Source organism: Ochotona princeps, chromosome 5, assembly GCF_030435755.1.
Source record: "Ochotona princeps isolate mOchPri1 chromosome 5, mOchPri1.hap1, whole genome shotgun sequence".
NCBI classification, from domain to species: domain Eukaryota; kingdom Metazoa; phylum Chordata; class Mammalia; order Lagomorpha; family Ochotonidae; genus Ochotona; species Ochotona princeps.
Genome location: NC_080836.1, coordinates 35,447,239 through 35,471,519, shown reverse-complemented (window position 1 = coordinate 35,471,519; position 24,281 = coordinate 35,447,239). Strand labels below are relative to the sequence as shown.

Below are 24,281 nucleotides of genomic sequence, written 5' to 3'. Positions count from 1 at the left end.
ACTCGGGGCGACCCACAATAACCCCCACCAGGCCCGCCCCCTACCCTGGTTTGCCAGTATGTATAGCAGACTAGTCCACTCTGTCCCACATCCTATTTGGCTCTTGTACTTGTCAGTGGGTATTAAAGCTTAGTTCCATCTAACCAACTCAACTCTCCAGCCCTCATGGATGTTGTTGAGTGCCTCTCTGTCTAGCCATCCCAGCCCCCGTCTAAGTTTTCATGCCCTCTCGTGGGAGTAGTCACCCAAGAGGGGGGAACCCACTATTTCCCTCCCAGGTCTCTCTCAGTCCTGGTTTATGCACTCTTCGGGTGTTTCTGTGATTTGACTTGACAGAATTAGTCCCCAGTGCCAGCTTCTGCCAGTTGATGCTGTGGCTAAGCCCAAACATCCCTCACCCACTCTGATTTATGCTTGTACCAGCAGGAATAATCCGCCTAGCCTGGCTTTTCCCTGATCTAGTCCACGTGCAACGCACAGGTGTTGCAGCCTTGCTTAGTCTGGTCTGTCCCCATCCCAGCCCAAGCTCTCCAGTGGGAGTAGCTGTCTGGCGAGGGGACCAGCCCCTTAATCCCCCCGCCGGCTCTGTATTTATTATTTTTAATTCATTAATTACATTGTGTTAATATAACTTTCTACATGGAATTTTTTAGGTAGTAATAGAGAAATAATTATATTATTTTTAATGGTTATCATAATAACCAACAGATACCACACATTAAATAGTTACTATGTATCAGATTCTATATTAGATCCTTTGTAAATTATTTCAGTTAGTTTTTCAATACCCCTGTGAGATATTATCTTCATTTCATAGATGAGGATTTCCAGGCACTTGGTAAGCACAGAGCTTTATACAACATCACAATCTAAAACCAAGTAAGAGAGCATGGGAAACATGCAAATCGAGATCTCTTTGTCCACAAGACAAAGGCACCCAATTTTCCTCATATATGGGTACCATGAAGATTTCTCTCTTTGTCTCTGTCTCCATCTTTATCTTTATCTCTATCTCTATCTCTATCTATCTATCTATATCACCTGACATGGTAAGAATGGCTGACTACAGTAAAGGATTATTTTCATCACTATTTAAAAACTATTCAGAAAAGCTCCCAATCAAATAAGGTAAAGTAATTAGTTTGCATAATCAAGAGTTTAGTTCAGGGTTGAATTTTCAGGATAGGCAAGGCAGATCAAAAGCTAACTGTGTGGTTTCATTAGACATCAATTTATGACAGTAGCTAGTTGCAAACAATCAGACAATGCATCACATAAATATTTCTGCTGCTAAAATCAAAGTGTGTCTCACAGAGGTGGTAAGACAAGGGAAAATGAAGATGAAAGAATCATAAGAATCTCTCAGCAAGTCTTACAGTATCCTCAACAACAAACCACTCCAATTGCTTGCAGATTGTGCTGGCTTGAACCCAACCAAGACTTTTCTATTCATCCAACTTTGTATTGGAAATGACTGTCTTGCTTTGGTATTTGATGGTCAATTTCACATTATTTCAGCAATGCCTGAAGAAATGCTTTTTGACAATTTATAGAAATCCTGGCTGCAATTCATCCCACTATTTTCAGTTAAGACGAGACCAAGGCACAGGGTTGGGCCATACCAAATGGAATCTAGTTCCTGAGTCATAAATACAGGAAAGCATTTAAGTTTTCTAAGTTTGGATGTCCAAATACATTAAACTACCACTACCTTTGCCCCTACTATACAAGCCTCATTGCTTTGATCCCAGAACCCTGATTGTCTTAATTTCTTTCAAGAAAAGAACTACCAGGGTAAGCTACATATTGAAAGAAGACATTTTGATCAAAAGCATCTGGTTCTTCCCAGCTGTACACTTTCTGCAATTCATTCACCTTCTCTGGTCCTTAATTCTTTCCATTTATAAAATGAGGTGTTATACAATCCTTAATTTCTCTTCCCATTTAAAAAATCATTATGCTATTGTTCATGTCCTAGAACAAAGGCTAACATCCCTTTATTTCCTGTGAAATTCACTGTAGGTCACCAACAGGCCAGGTTATTCTTGAAGTAATGGCCATTCTCACCCAAGCTCCCTCATTTCTAAGATAGAAGCATTTCTACAATTTAGGAAGGCTAATCACGAAATAACTGTGCTAGTTAGTCATTTGAATAGCTTTAGGGGTGGGGAAGATCTGGTCCAAGGGCTACAAAAACACATTGAACCATTTGTTCTAGCCCTGCCAACAACTGCAGGCAGGATTCAGAATTCCATCAATCTATAGCAGGCTAATTTTAAGCCGATAATTTTGAATAGCCTGAAAATGATGTTATAAATATCCAAATAGCCCTTGGCAAAAAAATGAAAAAGTTTCACCACTCATTTCACTCCTAGCACAGTCAAAAGCAGAACTGTTATATGATATATCTGTTTTATAATATGCTATAAAATCATAGGCACCATACGTGCAAAATTTCATTTCCAAAAGACCTACAAAGGGAGTCACATGGGAAAATTCTCCAAGTACATAGCCATATGATTATAAAGCTTAAGAATCAATACCCAGAGGAGTTAAGAACTTTCTCAGTGTTAAACAGGCATATTGGAACTAAAGCTGTAAAACCCAATACCTGGAATCACTCTGTTTTGGAGATAAGCATTCCATTTTAAGATACTGGACAGCTATGCCATCCCAGAGGTAAGAATACAAGGAACAGAGTCACACAAGCTTGGGGCAAGGCAACTACACCAAGGTGTGAGTGACACTCAGAAATTCTTGTTGCAGAGATTTAACAAATTGTATTTTCCCAGAGCAGATGTATATTCTTTAAATTTTGAGATGCATTGAAAAGGAAGTTGAAACACACATGCAAGTGCAGTTGAGTCAAGCAACATTATTCGAGCTCCTGCCATAATCTGGTCAGAAATTCTAGGAAATAAAGGTCAGGGCAGGGGAGGAGAGAAGCTCCTACTAACCAACTGAATAACTACAGGGAAGTCTATAGATTTCTCAGGATATTTGTCTCTAGCTACTCATGGGGGTTCCTGATTTGCCACAGATTTGTTACATACACATTAAAGTAAGCACTTACTATGACTTGCCCAAATTGAATGCATCCAACAAAGTGCAGAATTATCATGAAAGCCTCAAATGAAAGATTGGCTATCCTACCTGCCTCTAATGATTCTTCTTTTTCATTTTTTAAAGGCAGTGCTACAATCAGAGAGGGGAAGAGAGATCTGCCATTCAGCACAATAACAAGGGCCAGGTCAGGCCAAAGCCATTAGCTTCATCTAGACACCCAAATGAGTGGCAGGAGACCAAGCTTTTGGGCCATCTTGCACTGCTTTCACAGGTGCATTAGCAGGGAATTGAAATGTAAGTGGAATATCTAGAACTATTCCTTATGGGATATTGGTGTCACAGGAGCTTAATTTGCTGTGCCACAACCCCAGCCCTCCTCTAATAATTCTTACAGAGTGAGCAATTAGAGTATTAACAAAGTTTCTACCCATCTAAACCTTAGCTTCTTTTTTTTATGAGCAACAAGAATGTTCAACTTTTTGGAAACCATCCATCTGTACAATGTCTAAAAGCCTTACAGCTCAAACGTTAGAGGAACACACTCACCCAATGTGGTTGGTTCTTAAAGATATTTCCAGTTCTCTCAACACTTGTGTAGATTCTTGAACACGCCTTCTGAATTTCTGTAACACAACAACACATATTCTCACAAAACATTTTAGCAACTGTTGTAACAGTAGCTTGCTTAGCTTTAACACCACATGAGAAACATGTATTCTAAAGTGAGCTGCTTTCGCAAAGCACACTGATTTCTTAACAGAGAAAATCAGAGGAGAGACTAAGAAAATGACTGACTTAATACAGTAAGTATCTTGAGCAACCATATTCACCAAGACACCTATGGGTCAAGGACCCCAAGAAAACCTCCAGTACCAAGCACTTACTAAGAGGACTCCTGACACCTAGTACATAGCCGCACTCATCATTATGAACATAAAGCTAAATTCACCAAGAAAAAAGGCACATGGGATGAAACATGGAAACCAGCTTCCAAGAATCTTCTTGCCAGGATTTCACAGATGATACCACGCTTCAAGCTCAGAGACTCAGTGTCCAGGCTTCTCTTGGGGATAAGTCACACAGGCACATATAAGAATACTGCACTGGTTAACATGCTACTTGGGATGCCACATCTTACACGGGAGTGGCTATGTTTAAATTTACACTCTGCCTTTACATCCATAATGGGGAGATAGTAGTGATGGCCCCAACACCTGGGTCTCTGCTACCCTTGTAGGAGACCTGGATTGAACTGCTGGCTCCCAGACTCAGCCCAAGCCTGGCTGCTATAGGCATCTGGAGCATGAACCAGCAGATGGGATGATCTGGGTATCCTTCTCTGTGCCTCTGCCTTTTAAGCAAATAAAAAATAACATGCATTCCAGACTCCCAAGAGGAAAACAGATATTTAGAGAAACCATTATGTTTTCTTCAATGGTTTAGATTCAGCAAGCCATTCTTATCAGAGGAGAGTGGGAACCCTTCCAAAACACAAGTTCCCAGATGCCAGTGGTCAAGGACTAACCTTGCAAAGATGCCCAGTTAAGGACAGCATTCTCCAGACTGCTGTATTAACTCTTCATGAACTAATACATTGCAAAAATCAACATTCAGAGACATCTCTGTCCCAAAGCATCACCTGGAAGGTCCCTTCACTGAAACATCAAAATCCAACATAATCTAAGACTCCTTCAAGGTCTTCCTTCTTCACCAAGTCTTTCTCTAGAAGTTAATGTTTCCACCTCTCTATCCTTTGGACTCTTAGTAACAGGCATCCTACCAACAAGAAGCTGAAGTGTACCTGAGTTCACTGGAATACTTTTTCCCATAGAAGTATCCTCCAGCAGTGATTATAGTCTGGTCACTTTGAAAGAAGACTTCAATATGTAATACCTTCTACTGAGATTTCTGGGCTCTCTGCATTGCAGATCTGCATCATCACTGACAAGAAGCTTTGAGAATTTTGGCTCAGGACTGGACTCTCGTTTCCATGGTGACAACAGAAATACAGTTATCCAACTCCAACCTTCTGCTAATGGCTCTCATGGCTTGCAAGAAAGGTGTGTGAGCGCAGGAAGAAGACTGAAAATGAGGATTCCAGAATTTAGGTTGGCCCAACAAAGACCTAGAATGCTGCTAACATGGGGAGGCTCCCATCACTCTCTCCTCCTCTGAAAGACTTTTGCTTTCTCACTATTGTTTCATAATCATTATTCTATTCCAAAAGAGCCCAAAAATACCTTTCCAGCTTTCTTATTCCAGATATAGTAGGATCTAAGAAAGAAAAATTTCCCCCAGGGCCTGATGTGGTAGCCTAATGGCTGAAGTCCTCACGTTGCACATGAAGGGATCCCATATGGGCACAGGTTCTAATCCTGGCAGCTCCACTTCCCATCCAGGTCCATGCTTGAGGCCTGGGAAAGCAGTCAAGGATGGTCCAAACCTTGGGACCCTGCACCTGCATGGGAGACCCAGAAGAGGTTCCTGGCTTCTGGCTTCTGACTTTGGATCAGCTCAGCTCTGGCCACTGCAGTCACTTGGGAATGAATCAACAAATGGAAGATCTTTCTCTGTCTCTCCTTTCTCTGTATATCTGACTTTCCAATAAAAATAAATAAATCTTTAAAACAATAAATTTCTGCAATGTGATGTAAAGAGAGAATTGTTCACTTCCTTTCTCTATCAAAAATGACTTAAAAGACACAGGAGTTTAGCTTAGTAATTAAGATGCTGCTTAGGATGCCTGTGTTCCATGTCTAGTACCCAAGTTTGATTCCCAGGTCTGATGGCTCAATTCAGCTTCCTGTTAATGCAGATGCTGGGATACAGCAGTAATGGCTCCAGTAACTGTGTCCTGCCACCTGGATTGAGCTTCCAGCTCCTAACTTCAGCCCTGGCAATGGCTGGCATTTGAGATGTGATTCAGCAAGCAGGAGCTCTTCTATGTGTTTCTCTGCCTCAACAACAAATAGGTACACATAAATAATTACTGTTTAAAGGTCTAAGAAATGCTAGAGTCATGGATACTCCAGAAGGACATCTGAGCCTAGAGTTCGCTGGATCCTCTTCCAGCAATGAAGAGATCCAATGCAGTACCTGGCAAATGAGCAAAGTAAAGCAGGTGACAGACTAACTCTAGAGGGCATCCTCCAGAAAGGACCTCCATCTGGGCAGTACTGCAGCGTGGATAAAGATCGCAGATTTGTGGTCACACACGTGAGTCAACCACTTCCAGGTGTGTCATCTGCTCCAGAGCAGCAGCTCCCACGCCAGTCTGCACTCAGGCTCTCTGTCCACCTGCCCTTCTGAAACAAACTCAGTGTCCTTGGCTCAGAGTCCTTTGTCATGAGCAGTGCTGATGCATTCCCTGCACCCCTGGGATTTGCAGGTCTCCCATCACTGCTTCAGGCTTTCTCAGGACAAGGTGTTCTATATATGTCATCAGCTACAAGGAGCCTAGCATGGGGATAAGTCTGGAATATAAAAAAATGACCAGCCATGTTTGGCCATGGGGCTGGGGTGAAAGGAGCCTCCTGCAGCATGGCTGCTGCAGGGAGTGCTCCAGTCAGGTCAGACTCAATGCTGGGGACTCAGGCCATGGTCACTGTTGCCAAGTGGTGATCAAATCCTGGGCTTTGGGTGGTCAGTGCGCTTATTTGGAGCCAGACTCTGCCTGCTGGCTGCCTGGTGGCCAGCTCTGGGGTTTTTAGGGTATGTAATTGCTGCTGAAGGACAGCCATGGATAAAACCAGTGTGAGTGTAGATGAGGGATGAATTCTGGATAATTCCCAGTGACGGGGTAACAAAATTTGCTGGCATGGGGACTGAGACTTGGTGGTTTGGAGGGGAGAGTCAGTAAGATCTATTTGGGCCAGAATGATTCACAAGCCTACATGGGAATCCTGAGATGGGCTGTTAGTGTAGAGCATCACTGACTGCCACACACTAGTCCACATGAAAGCTATGGCTGGGGAGCTGTCTGGCAGTGCTAGGTACCAGTACCTGACTCAGTGGTGGAACAGGGGGTGTATCACATTTGGCAGGGTCAAGACATTAACCAGCACATGAGAGAACCAGGCCTCGGGATAGATGAACCAGGTCTGTGGAGGATGTGTGGGCCCAACCCTGTGGAAATACAAGTCCCACTGGTTAGCTCACGAGCTGGGTTGGTGATGGGCTGAGCTAGGTGTGACCATGGAACCTGCCATCACTTAAGGGTAAAGGAACCGACAACAGTCTGGGCAGGTCAAGGCAGCATCACCTGAATGTGCATGCTAAAACAGGATGTGGAACAGCTGCAACTGGAAGGGGGCGGATCTGGCAGTGCCAAGCAAACCTCAACTTACAAGGAATAACAGAAATCAGGATGGAGCACAGGTCATGCTGAGCTAGGCTCTTGCACTGACTGGTCTGCATGAGCCAGGGATATAGGACTCAGCAATGAAGGCAAAGGCCAACACAGGTTAGGGGCTAGGCCAACTGGGTCAAAGTAACCACTGGCATGTGCATAATCTAGGGTTGGGGAGCTGTGAGAATACACCCTTACTGGGTTGGGGTTCCTGCTGGTGAGTGTAGGGGCCAGACTGGGGGCTGCATTCAGGTCTGGATATGGTTGCAATTTCCCTTGGCACAAGTGTGAACTGGGGCTGGGTAAACCTAGCCAGGCTAGATGCCAGCACAATCAGGGGCTCTGGGGAATCTGGGTAAATCCAGGATGGACGAAGCTAGGTCTTGGCCCCTACTAAGCCATGTGTGAGCAGTGTCTGTGTATGGACAAGCCTTGGCTGTTCTGAAACATCTGACAGTAAGAACCGGAATGGACTGAAGGCCAGCAAGCAAAGACCACTGTTCCTGCCAGGACAGGAGGTAAATTAAGTAGGGCTGGCCCATAGACCCACTGGTATGCTCAAGATCTGCCACAGGGAGAGGTTCTGATGGAGGAACCTGGGCAACTGTTCTGGCAGGACACAGTCCCTGCAGGTGAGCTTAAGAACCACAATAGGGAGCAACCCAGACCAGGCAAGAGAAAGATACCCACTGTCAAACATTTGGCATAGTTCGGGGGCAGACCAGGCTGAGCCAGTTCACATTATCCACTGACAAATCAGCATCAGAACAGAGTGTGGGTTGGGCTAGGTTCAGTTGCAACACATACCAGTGCACATTATGGAAAGCCAAGGTGAGGCGAGTCATACCAGATGTGGCCGCAGCACCCAACCAGCACACATGAGAACCAGGGAGGGATGGGGCAAAGCCAGAAGGGGGAATGTAGGTTCCCCTACTGGAGAGCCACTCCCACTGGAGCGCATGAGCTGGGATGGGGGCAGATCAGACCAGGTGGGGCTACAACACCTGTGGGCTTCATGTGAGCTAGATCAGGGAAAAGCCAGGCTGGGCTGACTGTTCCTACTGGTGCAAGCATAAATTAGAGTGGGTAAAGCTTGGTTGGGCTTTGCCACAGCATCAGCTGACAGAGGTTGGCACTGGGGGCTAAATTTGTCAAGTTAAACTCTAGAACCACCTGGAGAGTGCATGATCTGGGAATAGGAGTGGCCTAGTAAGGAGATAATGGGAACGTCCCTTTTGGGTTACCACTCCCATTGGAGAGCATGAAAACCAGGACGGGGTCAGGGATGACTAGAGAGAAAGGCACTTGCCAGTATGTGTGTGAGTTGGATAGTAGGGCTGGTTAGGTTGAACTAGGCTTCAATGTCCATTGACATGTATGAGAGCTAAATGGGATGTAGGGCAGACTGAACAAGTCTGTGGTACATATTGGCAAGCATGGGAACCAGGGTAGGGGGCACGCCTGGTGGGGGTTTTGGGAAGTTGCCCCAACTAGGCTGCAGCTCCCACTGTTTTATGGGAGGGCCAACTATGAAGTGGATAGGATTGGCTGGACTGCAACAACCACTGATTCGTGTGGAAGACAGGGCTGGAAACAGAACTGGCTGAGCAATTCCAATGACCAGAATGTGTATAAGCTGATTGGGGCGATGGGCTGTGCCGGACACTGTACTGGCAAGCACACAGAAGAATCAGGTCTGGGATTATCTCAGACAAAGTTTCTTCGGAGATCCCTCCAACTGAACTGCTGATCTCAGAGCCCAAACCATGAAGAGATTATGTCAGCCAGTGGATTCTGAAGAGATTTCATCGTGCTTGGAATGGCGAGATTGGCCGCAACTCAAACCTGTTGAACTATCAAAACTGCTTGAGCAAGACCCTCAGAGCATGCCCCACATAGGGGACCTGGGATGGGTGATAGGTTGGGTGGGCCTTCTCCCTTTGTTTCTCCCCTCACTCTAGATACAGGAAAAAAATTATATTAGTGTGGAAACAATGGTCTTATCCAGTTTCCTGTAACCCTTGACCCTTTGGGCCCTAATCGGCTATGTAAGATTATTAAAATAAAAAATATTAAAAAATCAAAATAATAATAATAAAAAAGGACCAGCCAAAGAGCTCAGAGATAGACATCAAAACAAGAAAGGGCAATCAAAACCCTATGTAGTAAGAATAACCACAGCAACTTACACTCACTTGGTCCTGACTAAGTCGGGCACTATCCTTTGTAACTACATAACTGAGGTCAAACTCAGCTGAGTTTGCCATGTATTCTATTATTTTGGCAAAGGCTCTAGTTTCAGCTGAACTTTGGACTACAGAGAAACCCTAGCTGGCATCCATTCCTCTAACACATTAACAAGGAGAGCCAACATCACACACGGCTAAAACATACCCAGGGTGCTTTCACGCTTCAAATGGAAATATGCACCTGTGGGGAGCAACAGAAAGGAGTCAGGTAGGATCCATAGGCAGTATGGACCCCAGCCTTGCTCTTCTGCATACAAGGAGGGCCCGCAGATGAGCCTACAGAGGCAACAGAGCCTGGGACAAGCTGTACAGTCAGTTTCATTTGAACAGCTGGGGTACTAGCAAAAGATCAGACTCCCTTCTTTGTGATCTGCAGGCAAAAGCACAGACTTCCCGCAACCTGCCCAGAAACCAAGAAGCTGGCTTACAAAGCTTGGGTCAGAAAGACATCTAATTGAGTTTCTTCCTTCTCTGCCCTGAAGGCTTTCATTTAAAACAATTTGGAAGAAAATCTACATGGAAAATACTTAAGAATTTTTTTAAAAGAGCAAATAAAGTATCTTCTATTCAATTTAAACAAAGGATGAATGAATGCAGCATCCAAGGACTCCAGACATAGTTCAAAGAAGTTGCTCAGCCCAGGATGTCTGGCCAACATGTGAAACCGGGATGGGAACTCCAACTACCCCTCCCTGCAATGTGTAACAGCTGAGAATTCTAAGCTCATTTGAACTACAGTCCATGCCTTACTCTCAACAAATCCCTACTCTCCAGGCTCTAAGCACCACAATTACGCTGTGTGCAGCCAATCACTGCCTCTTGCCAGCTCCAGCAGAAGCCTTACTAAAGCAAGAGTGGCTCATCCTTTCATCCAGAGCTGAATAACACATCTTGAGAGATGAGACTCTGAGCAAACCACTCAGGTGAATGCACAGCCCAGGGCAGAGAAGCCAACCGTGATGGACCAGAAGTCCTGTTCCACCTTCCTTTCCTCATTTTCTGAAAAGCTGGTGTGTTAGTTTTGTTTTGTTTTGTCTTTCCAAACCTGGAAGTAACTGATCTAAAGAAGAAGCAGGACTGTGGGGGATGCAGAGGATCCCTCTTACTCCTGAGCAACTTCCTCCTTGTAGTGTCTGGGGTTTATAGGCTCAGTAGCATTCTGCCAGTCTACAAATTCCCCCCCCCCCTCCGGTCCCCACCTTCCAGAATTCCACAAATGTAAAGATTGCTTGGGGAGGTAATGTATGCTGTCCAAGAGCATACCGAGCAGATCTCAGTAGTATGTACAAACACTGGCATTTTTGTCACACTCAGCTGGGGATGAGGGTACCTAACGCTAAGGTCTAAACCATCCAACTTGCCTAGTTCAGAAACCTATACTGTTGCCCTATGCAAGCAAATCATGCAAAAACATATGCTTTGGGGAGGGAGAAATGCATTTTGTTCAGGTGTCTTCTTCATAACTGTCTCTAATTTGATGAAATCAAGGGTACTACATCTCTTTCTCTTTCTCTCTTTTCTTTCTTTTTCTTTTTCTCTTTCTTTTTTTAAATTGTGAGAGAGACAGAGAGATCTACCATCTGCTGACTCACTCCCAAAATGGCCACAGGTTCAGGGCTGAAAACCATGACAAAACCAAGAGCTCCATTAGGGTCTCCATGTGAGTGTCAAGGTCCCAGGCATTTCAGCCGTTTTCTACTACTTTTCCAGGTGTATAGTATCACAGAGGGAGGTGGATCAACAGGGTCATGAACCTGCACCCATATGGGATACCAGTGTTACAGGTGACAGCTTGACTTGCTGTGTGGTAATCCCAGCCCTGATGCTGTACTCTTAAGTGCAAAATGTAAACAAAAAAGGAACAAAGCATTTGGGGAGCCTGACAACATCTTTTTTTAAAAAAATATTATTTATGTAAAAGGTAGAGTGACAAAAAGAGATATTCCATCTGCTGGTTTACTCCTCAGATGACCACAACAGCCAGGGCTGGGCCAAGAGGAAGCCAGGAACTCCATCCATCCATGTCTGCCAAATAGCTTGCATGGATCTTAAGCATGTAAGCAAGCTTATTGCTTTCCCAGGTACATTCGTGGGTAGCAGAATGTCCAGGACTATGATATGGGGTGTTAGAATTACTTAACCCACCTTGCCACACTGCTGGCCCTAATAGGTTTTCTTAGGAAGCATGCAGATCCCTACAAGATGCACTGGAGTCTCATTAGGCACGGAGCGGACAGTGAAGGTTCAGAAGCCTTCCATCTTCCCTAGATCCTACTGCAACTTGTCTGTATATGAAGTATGAGCCCAAAGACCACGAAACTTCCAAGATCAAATAACTGCTGTTCTTTGACCGACTTTGGAGGGAGGCAGGAGACAGAACAGAAAATGACAAAAACAAAAGAGAAAAATTTTAAAAATACGGAATAAAGAGCCTTTTCTGACTAAACCAGAAAAGTGTGCCATTGTTTTCTCATGAGTCATACATCAAAACAACAGAGGGATTTCAGCTAGAGATATTTTTGCTGGCGCCTTGAAAACAGGACTTGTGGAACGTCGGTGGAAAAACAAGTGCTATGCGGAGGAGAGCCCCTTCACCCTCCCTGAGCAGGCACAGCACTGCCCTGAGACACCCCAGGACTGACCCAGGGCCGCAGGGCTGTGCCAGGCTACATCCTCTACCACGAGGCATCAGCTAAAGCCAATTGTGAGGCTGCACAAAGCAACACTTGTTTGTAAAACATAGTCAGCTGAGAATGGAACCAGCTATTCTCTCCTTACCTTCTTAGGGCTAGGGGCAGGGCCTGGGTGGGGAAGCTGTTCAAACCATCAACACAGGATGTATATGCACTGCAGGGATTGACGAAGCCCCAGTGATTTTTTTAAGGTGTCTGGGATTGTCTCCAGGCATGAAAGATTAAGTGTTTTCTCTAGCAAGGCCTGCTTTCCTGGGGCCTAAGCACCTTGGACTGACCATGTGGCCCTAACAGCAAAAAGGAGGGAGTCAAATAATCATCAAAGGTTCATGACTGCCACCTCAGCAAAATATGTTTAACCTCAAGTTAAGAGGTTTTTTTTTCCTGTGGCTTCTTTTCATAGTTGGTTTCCAATGGTGGTTTTCCTGGAGGCAGGGGCAGGAACTAACACAGAGGAAAAGAACTCGTGGAAGGCACCAAGACTACCAGCTTTTGAGGATGCAATGAGTGCAAACAAATCCATTTTACCTTCCTGGTTACAGCTGGATCCAGGTAGCCCTTGAGCTTCTGAATGTATGTATGAGGAGGATTCTTCACTTGGAATCGTTCCTGCAAGAAGCACAAAAGTAAACTGCATGAAAGGTAGGAAGGCATGACAGTCAAATCAAACAGCTTAATAACATCATTGATGAAGGACCAAATGCATCCATGTAGGGACATGACTCTACAAAAGGACACTATGCATGATTGTTTTGAATCTTGATAACACATTTCATAATCTTCTCTCTGCACAGGAGGGGAACTGAAGCCCAAAGACATGCAGTCTACTTGTGCTTGATGATGACACAGCCAGTCAACAGGACATGTGGACTTTTTAATTAATTAATTTTTATTTCCCTTGTCCCCTCCCCACCTAATTCCCCTATATTATTACTATAGCATAAATTATCATAAACAGTCACATGTTCATCATTGTGGGCATGGACAATGGCCAAGTGTCCAGCCTCCCATTGTCAAAATACAGCTAATAGTTTCATTGGTAGTCCATCTTTGATCTGGAAGTAGAGATGCACACTGCACTGTATCCTCACATCTGGACATGATAGTCTCTATTACACAGTCACCACACATCCCTCTTAAATGAAAAGCCACAATACAAAATCAACAACAGGAAGAAAAATAGAAATTTACAACACCATGTAAATTCTCAAGAAGTTTTGATAGTTCAACAGTCCTGAATTGCTGGTGAATCCACCACTCCAATCATGATGAAATCTCTCCCAAATCCACTGGCTGCTATGATCCACCTTAGTGTCTCCGTCTGCCCATATCTTCACTGCCAATGATTGGCTGGGGTAGTTGATCAATTTGTTCTGTTTTGTCCTCTGTCCTATGCCATGGCACCAGGTGTCTTCTGGAGGCTCCGATGTACTGCCATATCTTCCATGTACGTTTGGATATGCTGTACTCTGCTGTCTGAGCCACCGAGGAGGCCCAGCTCTGCTACACCATTCCCACAGTCAGCATATGGAACCAGCACTTCTATTCATGGTTAGGGTTCTGAGTCCAGCAGTTCAGTTGGTAGGGAATCGTCCAAGAAACCTCATCTGAGGCCATCCCAGACCTGACTCTTGTATGTGTTTGCCAATACAGGGTCCGGCACAGTCTGTCACCCAAATCAGCCTACCCACACACTGGTGGTTGCAACTGATGGCTCAGTTCTGTTTCCAGCCCCGTGTTTTACCAAACCTGATGGGTGTTGGAGCCCAGCTAGATCCTGGCCACCACATACTCAGCCTTCACATAAACCAGTGGGAGCTGCAGCCTAGTCGGAGCGACCCACACTTACCCCCACCAGGCCTGCCCCTGCCCTGGTTCCTGTGCTTGCCAGTATGTACAGCAGACTGGTCCTGTCTGTCCCACATCCCATTCAGCTCTCATACATGTTTATTGGTACTAAAGACCAGTTTGTCCCAACCAGCGCCACTATGTAGTCCACACTGGTGCCAGCAGGTGCCACCTACTGTCTAAAAAATACCTACACCTGACAGAATTTGGCCCCTGATGCTGCAGCAAAGCCCAATCAATCCACACCAACACTGGCTTATGCATGTACCAGAAAGTACAGTCAGCTGAGCATGGCTTTTCTCTGATCTAGCTCACATGTAGGCCATCGGATGTGGCCCTGCGTGGTCTAGTCTGCCTCCATCCCAGCTCTCATGCTCACCAGTGGGATTAGTGGCCCAGCAGGGGGGCCTTTGCACCCCCTCCCTGGGGTCATTCCCACCACGCCCCGTGTGTCACATGTGCTGGTTGGGTGCTGCAGCCCACTCTAGCACAGCCCCCTCACCTTGGCATTTGCCGGTGGGTGCTGTAACCTGGCCAGGCCAGGTCCACCCCCAATTCCAACTCATGCCAGTGGGGGCTACAGCCCAGCCCTGCCCTGCCAGTCCCCAGCCCTGTGCCCTGACCCAACCTGACCCACACTCCATTCTGGCACTCAGATTTGCCAGTTGGTGATATGGACTGACCCAGTCTGGCCAGTCCCCAACCTGCAGCAAACGTATGCCAGTGGGTACCATATTTTGGCCTGGTCTAGGCTGCTCCCTGTCTCGATTCTTGCACTCACTTGCAGGGAGTGCGTAACAACAGAACAGTTCCCCAGGCTCCTCCATGCGGATCCAATGCCAGATCTTGTGCACACTGGTGGGTCCATGGGCCAGCCCTACTTAGCCCACCTCCTGTCCTAGCAGGAACAGTGGCCTTTCCTCACTGGCCCTCACCCATTCCAGTTCTTGTTGTTGGGCGCTACAGCCCAGCCAAGCCTGATCCATACCCAGACAGAGCTCACACATGGCTCAGTGGGGGCAGAGACCTGGCCTAGTCTGTAGGACATGTGAACTTGAACTCATGTTAGCTCAGCTGCTTTCCCAGCTGAGTCCTATATCTCTCATTCTAGGTTTCTGCAGGTCTTCAATTAGTTGCATGTTCTTTTAACTATCTTCACTGTTGGAAAGTCATTCCTTCTTGCATGCTTAGTTTATCTTTGAAACAACAACAACAACAACAACAACCATGATTCACATTAGATAAAACTAATTTGTTCCAAAGACATGAGTAGCAATTCTAAGGCTAAGAGAATAGAGGGTCACAGTGTGTTTGTATTTGTATGCCTTTACATACATGAGTGTTATCATTAGTGAGTTCCTAAGGCAGTTCCAAATGAGAAAATCCCGAAAAACTTTTTAGCAAAAGGCACTGTCACTAAGTACAAATACAGAACATATGTAATATTTATCCCAATGTGCCATCTGAATGTAGATTTGGATAGGGCTCCAAAGAGGTATTTCTAGCAAGTTTTATGCTGATGTTGCCAACAGAGGAACCACACTTTGAGACCATCAGGCACACATTTATTGAATTTTAAACTACAATATCCAAGGCAGAACAGACAACAGTTTACCAACTCAGGAGAAAACAAACATCTACACACTTGCAAATGAGTGAGTACTAACAACCCTGTATTACATTACAACAACAATCTAGCCTATGCTCCCACTGAGAGATTTCATAAACCTGAGGCCAAGCCAAAATAAACATATCATTGTATTTGCATGAAATCTCAAAACAAAAAAATTAAACTCTAATGCTTAGAGATGCATACACAAACCCAATATTTCTGTGTATGATGTTATTGTGTGTGTGTATGTCCGGAGATGATCAGCATAAACTCAAGTATAAAACACTGAGCAGGATAAAGGTTGTATCCAAGGAAGGAAGTACAATGGGTCCAAGCTGGCTGGAAGTGATTCTTTTCTTGACTGGATCAGTACTTAAACAGGTGCCAGTTTTGTACTATTCATCTAACAACTTATTAGGTTTTACAAATAATAACAATAAAAAAGTTTAAATCAGCTCCAGAAGGATTAAAAAACTAAAGTTAAACGAAGGTTTTTGTCAGTGAGGACTATTCTTTTCCATCTAAAGCTCAGAATGTTTTTTCTTTTTTGTGGCAATATTTTTAAAATCTGGCTACTGTTTGATCTATAATGGAATTTTTCTGTATTTCCCAACACTGACAATTGGGCAGCATGCTTGAGCATTTATTTATCCCATACCAGCTTATGTTTCTCCAACATAGGGATTCCCAACATTCTTCCCAGTTCACCCAATTCTTACTTATGTACAGATTTAGAAATGCTAAGGACTGCATTACTAATGTTGAATACAGAACACATTATTTAATAATTTTTAATGGGGCAAATGGTTTCTAATAAAATACCAATTAATATTTTCACTCTGTTTAAAATAAAGTAGGATAAATTTCACAGTATTTAAATTACACTTCTATAAAGCTGTGGGCTTTTTGTAAAAAAAAAAAAAAATAAGCATAATATTACTACTTAGCACTTCAAAGTTTCCTTCCTGAGTAAAACTTGTAAAATTCACAAGTATTCAACATCTCTAGTGTCACTGCATTAGGGTATAAAACCTTCAAAAATAATTTGTTTAAAAATCACGGAAGGGTCAGAGGGAATTCATGAGCCACAGGGATTTATCAAGTATGAGTGTCTGGGTCAGGGCTAGAGAGAATTACCAAAACCTCTGAAAAACAGCCTGAGGAGCTACCAAAGGTCAGTTGTTTGAAATGGAGTGATGGTTTAACTGGCTAATCCTCTGCCTGGAAGTATCAGGATCCCATATGGGCACTACACCAAGGCCCCTGTCTCCCTGTTGATCCACTTCTCACCCAGCTCCCTACTTCGGGGCTGGGAAAGCAGTGGACAATGGCCCAACGCTTTGGATCCCTGCACTCTCATGGGAGACCTGAAAGGGACCCCTGGCTTCAGGATCAACTCAGCTCTGGTTATTGTAGCCATTTGGGGAGTAAACCAGCAGATGAGATCTTTCTGTCTCTCCTCTCCGTAAATACAACTTTCAAATAAAAATAAATACATCTTTCTTAGAAAGCTGTTGTTTTCTATTTTGTATGTGACACAAACTGAACAACATATCAGAAATATTAGGATAAATGAAAAATTTGCTTTTTAAAAAATAACACAACTCTATCGCAGTTTTTACAAATCCTACGATCCATAATGACAACAGCCGTATGTATGCTTCCTTCTGCTGTGGCAAGTAATGGTCGATTTAAGGTCACTAACACATGAAAGCCAACAAACTATAGCTCTGGTTAAAGTACTGATGCTTAAGGACTCAAAATCTGAACTAGCCAACAGGTTGCTGCCAAGCAGCTGTTCTGACAGGCTGCATCTTCATAGCATAAGAGCCACAGTTAACCCTCCAGAATAGGAGAATCTGGTTGAGCAGACCACAGAGCTAAGAGATTAGATGACTTGCTTAAAATCATTCCCCTATCTGTATCAAAATAGAGATACAGAGGCAGTTTCAAAGAGTTTGCAGGAATGCATGCTGTAAAATACCATTCCTGAATTTAAACTTCTTTACACCAAAGTAAGGTTTTTTTTTAATTCTCGTTTTCCATCAACTCCATATATCAGAACCAAGATTGAAATGCAGGCTCTAACTCTTTGGCCCTTGTTCCTTTTCACAACACAGTAATAAGTGTCAGGAATTTGATGGTGTACTTTACAATGGAAGCTTTGTCACTCATAGTTTTCATGGAATTAAACGTCTTTTAAATGCTACACGCAAGGAAATTCTCTCATAAATGAAGGATAGTTTATTTTTAAAAATTAATTTATTTTTATTTGAAATACAGAGTTACAGAGAAGAGGGAGAGTGGGGGAGTGGGAAAGGGAGATAGGAGAGGTAGGAAGGGATGAAGGGAGGGAGAGAGGAAAGAAGAATGAGAGAAGGATGGGAGAGGATGGAAGTGAGTGGGAAGGGGAGGGGGAAGAGGAGGGACAGGGAGGAAGAGAGGTAATGCAGAGAGGGAGAGAGAGAGAGAGAGCGCACGAGAAAGAGCGCTAACACCAGCCTTCCATCACAGGTCATTCTCCAAATGCCACAAGAGCCAGTTGGGGAAGTTCAAAGCGATGAGCCAGAAGCCTCATCCAGGACTCCCTTATGGGTGACAAGGGCCCAAGGACTTGGGTTGTTTTCCTAAGTATGTTAGTGGATAGCTGGGTCACAAGTGGAGCAGCCAGGACATGAACAGACACCCATATCAAGTATAAGCACCACAGTTGGAAGCTTAGCTTGCTAGTCACCACACCGGCACCAGGCATTTCTTTTTTAGGCTTATAAAGTGTGGAAAGATGACTGCACCTGGACTTAACAGGGCATATACCCGATATGCCTGGAAGGCTCCGAGCTAGGCACGGGACAGCTAAACTCAGAACAGAGCTGAAGACACCTTGCTGAGGTGGCTGTTCGGGCTTCTCCTGTACCTGAAAGTATCTAATCCCTTTCATAATCACATCAGACCCACTCTGAAGACGAGGTTGAAGACAAAGCATGTATTGGACTCCATTTAGTGACTAAAGCTCTAATCTACTGCAACCAGAACACCGAAATGGGAGCACTCTTAAAGGAACTAAATGAAGGGATTATGATAAGGGTGCATTCAATCAGGTAACTCAATGGTAAATGGAACTCACTGGCTATCCATCATGGCTTGTCCTGTTGCATATAGAAAGACAGCCTTAGATTCCTCCAAACCTGCTGAACAGTCTGAGATTTACCTTCTGTCCTTGCTCCTCTACCTTTCTCCACCTAAACCATGAAAAGTTTGTCATGCAAAACCTTTCTACACAGTGCTCAGAACTGGACATTCCACTCATCCCCCAGAACACTTCTGATTTTCCAAATTTTTTCTTCATGTATTTAATTTGAGATTGATTTTCTGTCAACTGAACTAAGAACAAGTGTGTTACAAGAATTTCTACTCCATAAATGTTTGGATAAGCAGCTCCGAAATCAAACAAAATTCCCTTCAGGTGTATCTCATACTTCAATTTTTCTTAAGTTTAAGGAAAGAAACAACAGTGAGATACCTGGAAACAGAGGACACCTCCACAAAATGAATGGTTCTCAGGGCCCACACTTACTGTTCACTGTCATGGCTAGCAATGGCCACAGACTGGTGTTATTTCAGTAGTGTTTCAGTAGAACTACAAAACTGCTTACACATCCTTCAGGACGAATGTTAGCACTGTTATCCCCATGTTAACTTTTCATTTTTCTGAATCTGTAGTAATTCATTTTGGTAACCAAAGGGCTCTGCTTATAAGACATAAGCTGAGCACGTCTGAGTGTTTTTCCTTCTAAAAGCTGCAAATAGTTGAGCAGCCTTTCCAAATGCTAAGTAAGCAAACTGTAGCTTCTAATGGAGTGGCAATTACTACCAGAATGATGAACATGAGAGTGAGCACTAATTGGCAAGAATCAGCTTGGTGCCAAATGCTCTTCAAAGTTGGGTAAACAGGAAGAACCCATGTCCTCAAAGGGTTTTCCCTCTAAAGTGGAAAAAGCTCACATAAACCACCAGGGAGAAGAATAAGATAATGACCTTAATATTGTAAACAGGAAGAAATAAAGTATATAGCATAGAGGTGGCCAGGAACAGTGTACCTGCACAAGAGGTAGGCATGAGGCTGAGAAGAAGGTACACCAAGAACAATCAGAGCAGGTAAACAGGAGGAGTTGAGCTGAGTCACAGCATCTCAGTTTTCACACTGCTAGCAAGTTGTACAAATAGAAACTAATTTAGGAGAACTAAATGTTCCCCAGGTATCTGGAATACCTAACAACCTCTCTCCACTACAAAGTATATTCCTGGTTCTCAATAAGGTGGTTTGAAACAATCTTGATATTTCAGAGGAGCTGCCAAGTTGTCTTGTCTACAGAAAGTCTGCCCAGAGTATTCTAAAAGTTCATGGAACACATGTACTATGGGAAAAGGATACCCAGTTTAAAAAAAATTTCCCGGGCCCGGCGGCGTGGCCTAGTGGCTAAAGTCCTCGCCTTGAAAGCCCCGGGATCCCACATGGGCACTGGTTCTAGTCCCCGCAGCTCCACTTCCCATCCAGCTCCCTGCTTGTGGCCTGGGAAAGCAGTTGAGGACGGCCCAATGCATTGGGACCCTGCACCCACGTGGGAGACCCGGAAGAGGTTCCAGGTTCCCAGCTTCGGATCGGTGCGCATCGGCCCGTTGCGGCTCACTTGGGGAGTGAATCATTGGACGGAAGATCTTCCTCTCTGTCTCTCCTCCTCTGTGTATATCTGGCTATAATAAAATGAATAAATCTTTAAAAAAAATTTCCCCCAAAAAAATTAATATCTCAAAATATTTATTTCTAATGATTTTGTCTATTTGAAAGGTACAGCTATGAGAGAGAGAGGAAGAACAGGATTTTGTTTTAAAGATTTATTTATTTCTATTGGAACTGCAGACCAGATTCACAAAGAAAAAGAAAAAAATCTATCTACTGGTTCACTCTCCAAATGGCCACAATGGCCAGAGCTGAGCCAAACCAAAGCCAGAAGCTTCTGCTAGGTCCCCTATATGGGTACAGGGTCCCAAGAACTTGGTTAATCCTCTACTCTTTTCCCGGGTCATAAACAGGGAGCTGGTTCAGAAGTGGAGCAGCCAGGACATGAACCAGTACCCACATGGAATCACAGAGCTTACAAGGTGAAGTTTTAGGTACTGAGCCATAGCGCTGGGCCTGGGGCTGGATTTTCAATAAGCTGCTTCACTTCCCAAAAGGCCACAATTGCCAGAGCTGGTGCAGGCCAAAGACAGAAGCTTCTTTATGACACATGGATGATAGGGGCCCATGTACTTGGATCATTCTCCACTATTTTCCCAGGCATATGAGCCAGAAGCCGGATTGGAAGTAAAATAGGTGGAACTCAAACCAGTATCTGTAAGGGGTTTTGTTGCAGGCAGCAGCTTTACATGCTACATCACAATGCTGGCCTCTAAAATAATTACTTTCTTCTAAAGACAGAGGAGAGTGTCAGAGATATTCCATCTGTTGGGTCACTCCATGGATACAGCTTCAATGGCCAGGGTTGATCCAGGTCCAGAATTCCACCCGGGTTTCCCACAAGGATGACAAAGGCTCAGGTCATTGTACCATCATGTGCTGCTTTCCCAGGCACAATAACAGGAAACTGGATAGAAAGCGGAGTAGTTGGAACTCAAGCCAGTTCTCTGATGAGGGAGTACAAACAATAGCTTAACTCCTTGTGTCATAAGGCCAGCATCTTCAACTTATTGTTTAATTCCATTCCCTTAAGCTATTTGAAGTTACAAGTATGGTAGGGAATGGTGACAGAAAAGAGGATAGCGTCACTAAAAACAAATAAATATTATGGCTTCAGCTATTTACTGTGATAATAATCAAGAAACCAAGTTCAAGCATGAGGCTAATTTGTAAGAAATTACACAGGAAGCTGGTGCCAGCTGAGTTACTATCAACATGGAGCTGTCAACAGATGAAAACATTGTGCTAAGAAAAATCCCTGCCTCCAGACCTTCTCAGTCTTGCTATCACATCTAGCGCCCTGTTTCCAGGTCCTAAGATAAAAACACCAAACAAAAAAAAATCAGCTCATTTTGTCCCTTCACTCATCCAGAACACATTATATAAGGCACTGTGTGAAAATTCAATTCCAAAGTGTTAAATCTCATTTCTGTGATATGACAGACATAGCTGTAGTACAAAGTAGAATATAAGAGCCATATGTGATCCTCTGGAAGCTCAAAGAAAGGTGAGGCTCTTTTCAACAGAGATGATCGAAGAAAACCTCCTTGGACAATGGGTCTTTGGAATTGGATTCTGAAGGACAGGTAGCATATAGATATCCTGGGAGGGTGTGACAGGTAGACAATTGAGTTTCCAGATGGCAAAATATGGGAACAAATAGCTGACACCTAAAGAGCATGTGCTAATGACTGCAAGGGTTTTAGCTGGGTTCCAGCAACATAGTTTATGAAAAGTAACAGTACAAGAAAATCTAGGTGGAAAGTTGGAACACACAATAGTGAATGTCAAGGACTAGGCTAATGAATATAGGAGAGACCACTAGGAGTCAATCAGGCATTCTGGGCAGTGGAAAAACATATGGTCAAAACCTCTAACACTCTCCATTCGCAATTTTTGAAAGTTAGCCATTTCTGCACTAGGCTAGAGTTGAACAATCAGCACAACAGATTCATTCCACAGCCATGGCTTCCTGGAGAGCCTTGAAGCATTCTTAAGCTCTGAATATGAAATCATTTTCTTATTTGGATAAGAGAGGACAGCTTTCCAAGTGTTCCATTACAGATTTTAGACTGAAAAAAAATGTTTGATGATACTTCTCCAAATGATTTCCTTTATTTAGACTAGCAAGAGTTTCTTCTGGTTCAACAGATTTTGCCTGATTAAATCATTTTAAAACTCATCTTCTAATATGTAACATCAACTGTGCTTCATCATCTTCCCCAACTTAAAAGTATTTTCACTGAATTTCTAATAAAAGGGTCATTCTAGTAATGTTGGGACTTTTTATTCTTTTTTTGATACAGTTTAGTTGGCACTGGGGATAAAGTTGTGTTTATTTACATTCTCACATCACCTTAAGCAATGATTCAACCATCCCAGAGCTGAACACAAAGCACTGTAAACCAGGAATAGTTGTTACTTCGGATTTAAGAACTGGAGAAAGTGCTGGCAGGTTAAGTTTATACTGGAAAATCCTTATAATAAGCATAGAATGTTTTGGAATTCCCCTCAACTGCCAAAGAGTTTCCTCCTTTTCAGTGTGTGTGTGTGTGTGTGTGTGTGTGTGTGTACTAACCTTATTTAAAAGGCAGAGTGAGAAGAGACATAATGAAGACCACAGAGAGATACCTCCCATTTAGTGCTTTTCCTGTCCAGTTCCCACAAAAGTTAGGGCCAAGCCATAGTAAGGTCAGGAGCCAGGAACTCCAACAGAACCTCCGACATGGGCAACAGCCCTATCCCCTCTACTTTCACTACCATCAACTGACTCCCTAGGCATGTTGACAGTAAGGTGGTTCAAAAGTGAACACTAGTGGGAACTCAAATCAGGCACTCCATGTGCAAATGCAGGCATCACAAGCAATGGCTTAACTCACTGCACCACACTGCCCACTACAATCTTTGCTCCTTTGCAAAAATTTATCTTCAACTGATACATATGTACATATATTTGTAGGCAAAATGTGTTTTGGTGTATATATGCATTCTGAAATAATGAAATCAGGCCAGTTAACATATCTATTACTTCATATACTTTTAAAAGTCATCAAAAAATCTAGTATGTATAACTGAGGATACCTGCAAAATTACTTTGGGTAGGTGGGAACAGAGTTATGATTCTGACAAGGAATAAAAAAAATAAGCTTTAGATTTCTTGTAGAAACCACTAAGCATTACTGGCCATACCTACAATGTCAGAATACACTTAAATAGCAGAATGATGGACTTATGATTATTTATAGAGAACTACACTATTATAATAATTTAGGGAGAGAGTTTGGGAAGGGGGAAAGGAAAATCCCAGAGCATATGGAACTTCATCATAAAATAATAAAATACATTAAAAAAAGAAATCATTAGGCATTTCCCAATTCCCATAATAGCATAAATAATTTTCATTCACTAAAAAAACCCTGAAATAACAAGCTAGTTTTATCAACTGGGTTCTCTGACTTCATTTGCCTTTATTTAAATAGTGTACAATACAAAGAAAAAAAAAACACTTCAGAATTACAATGAGTAATTTCTAGTTGAACTAGAATATTTTTGAACAGTACATTTGTATCAGTGAAATTACAAATGAGATAGCATACATGGAAGTAGAAAGAAAGTTGTATCCTACTCCAGCCAGGGTCTGATACAAGCAAAGAAACTGGGCTTCTGAACAGTGCAACTGAGCATATGGGGTAAACTTTCAGCTCTTATGCCTGTCCTTATCATTTAT

At 43.5% G+C, this 24,281-nt stretch overlaps 1 protein-coding gene across 3 annotated transcripts in view; it reads right to left on the bottom strand.

Moving 5' to 3' along the window:
* The window catches only part of FMNL2 (formin like 2), a 322,003-nt gene that overhangs the window by 101,153 nt on the left and 196,569 nt on the right, over nucleotides 1–24,281 (bottom strand). For all 3 annotated transcript variants that reach the window (XM_004577164.2, XM_012926267.2, XM_012926268.2), the window contains exons 3-4: nucleotides 12,885–12,965; nucleotides 3,613–3,689 (exon numbers count right to left, since the gene is read on the bottom strand). In XM_004577164.2, coding sequence (XP_004577221.2) covers nucleotides 3,613–3,689; nucleotides 12,885–12,965 — 158 coding nt within the window. The remainder of the gene's footprint in view (nucleotides 1–3,612; nucleotides 3,690–12,884; nucleotides 12,966–24,281) is intronic.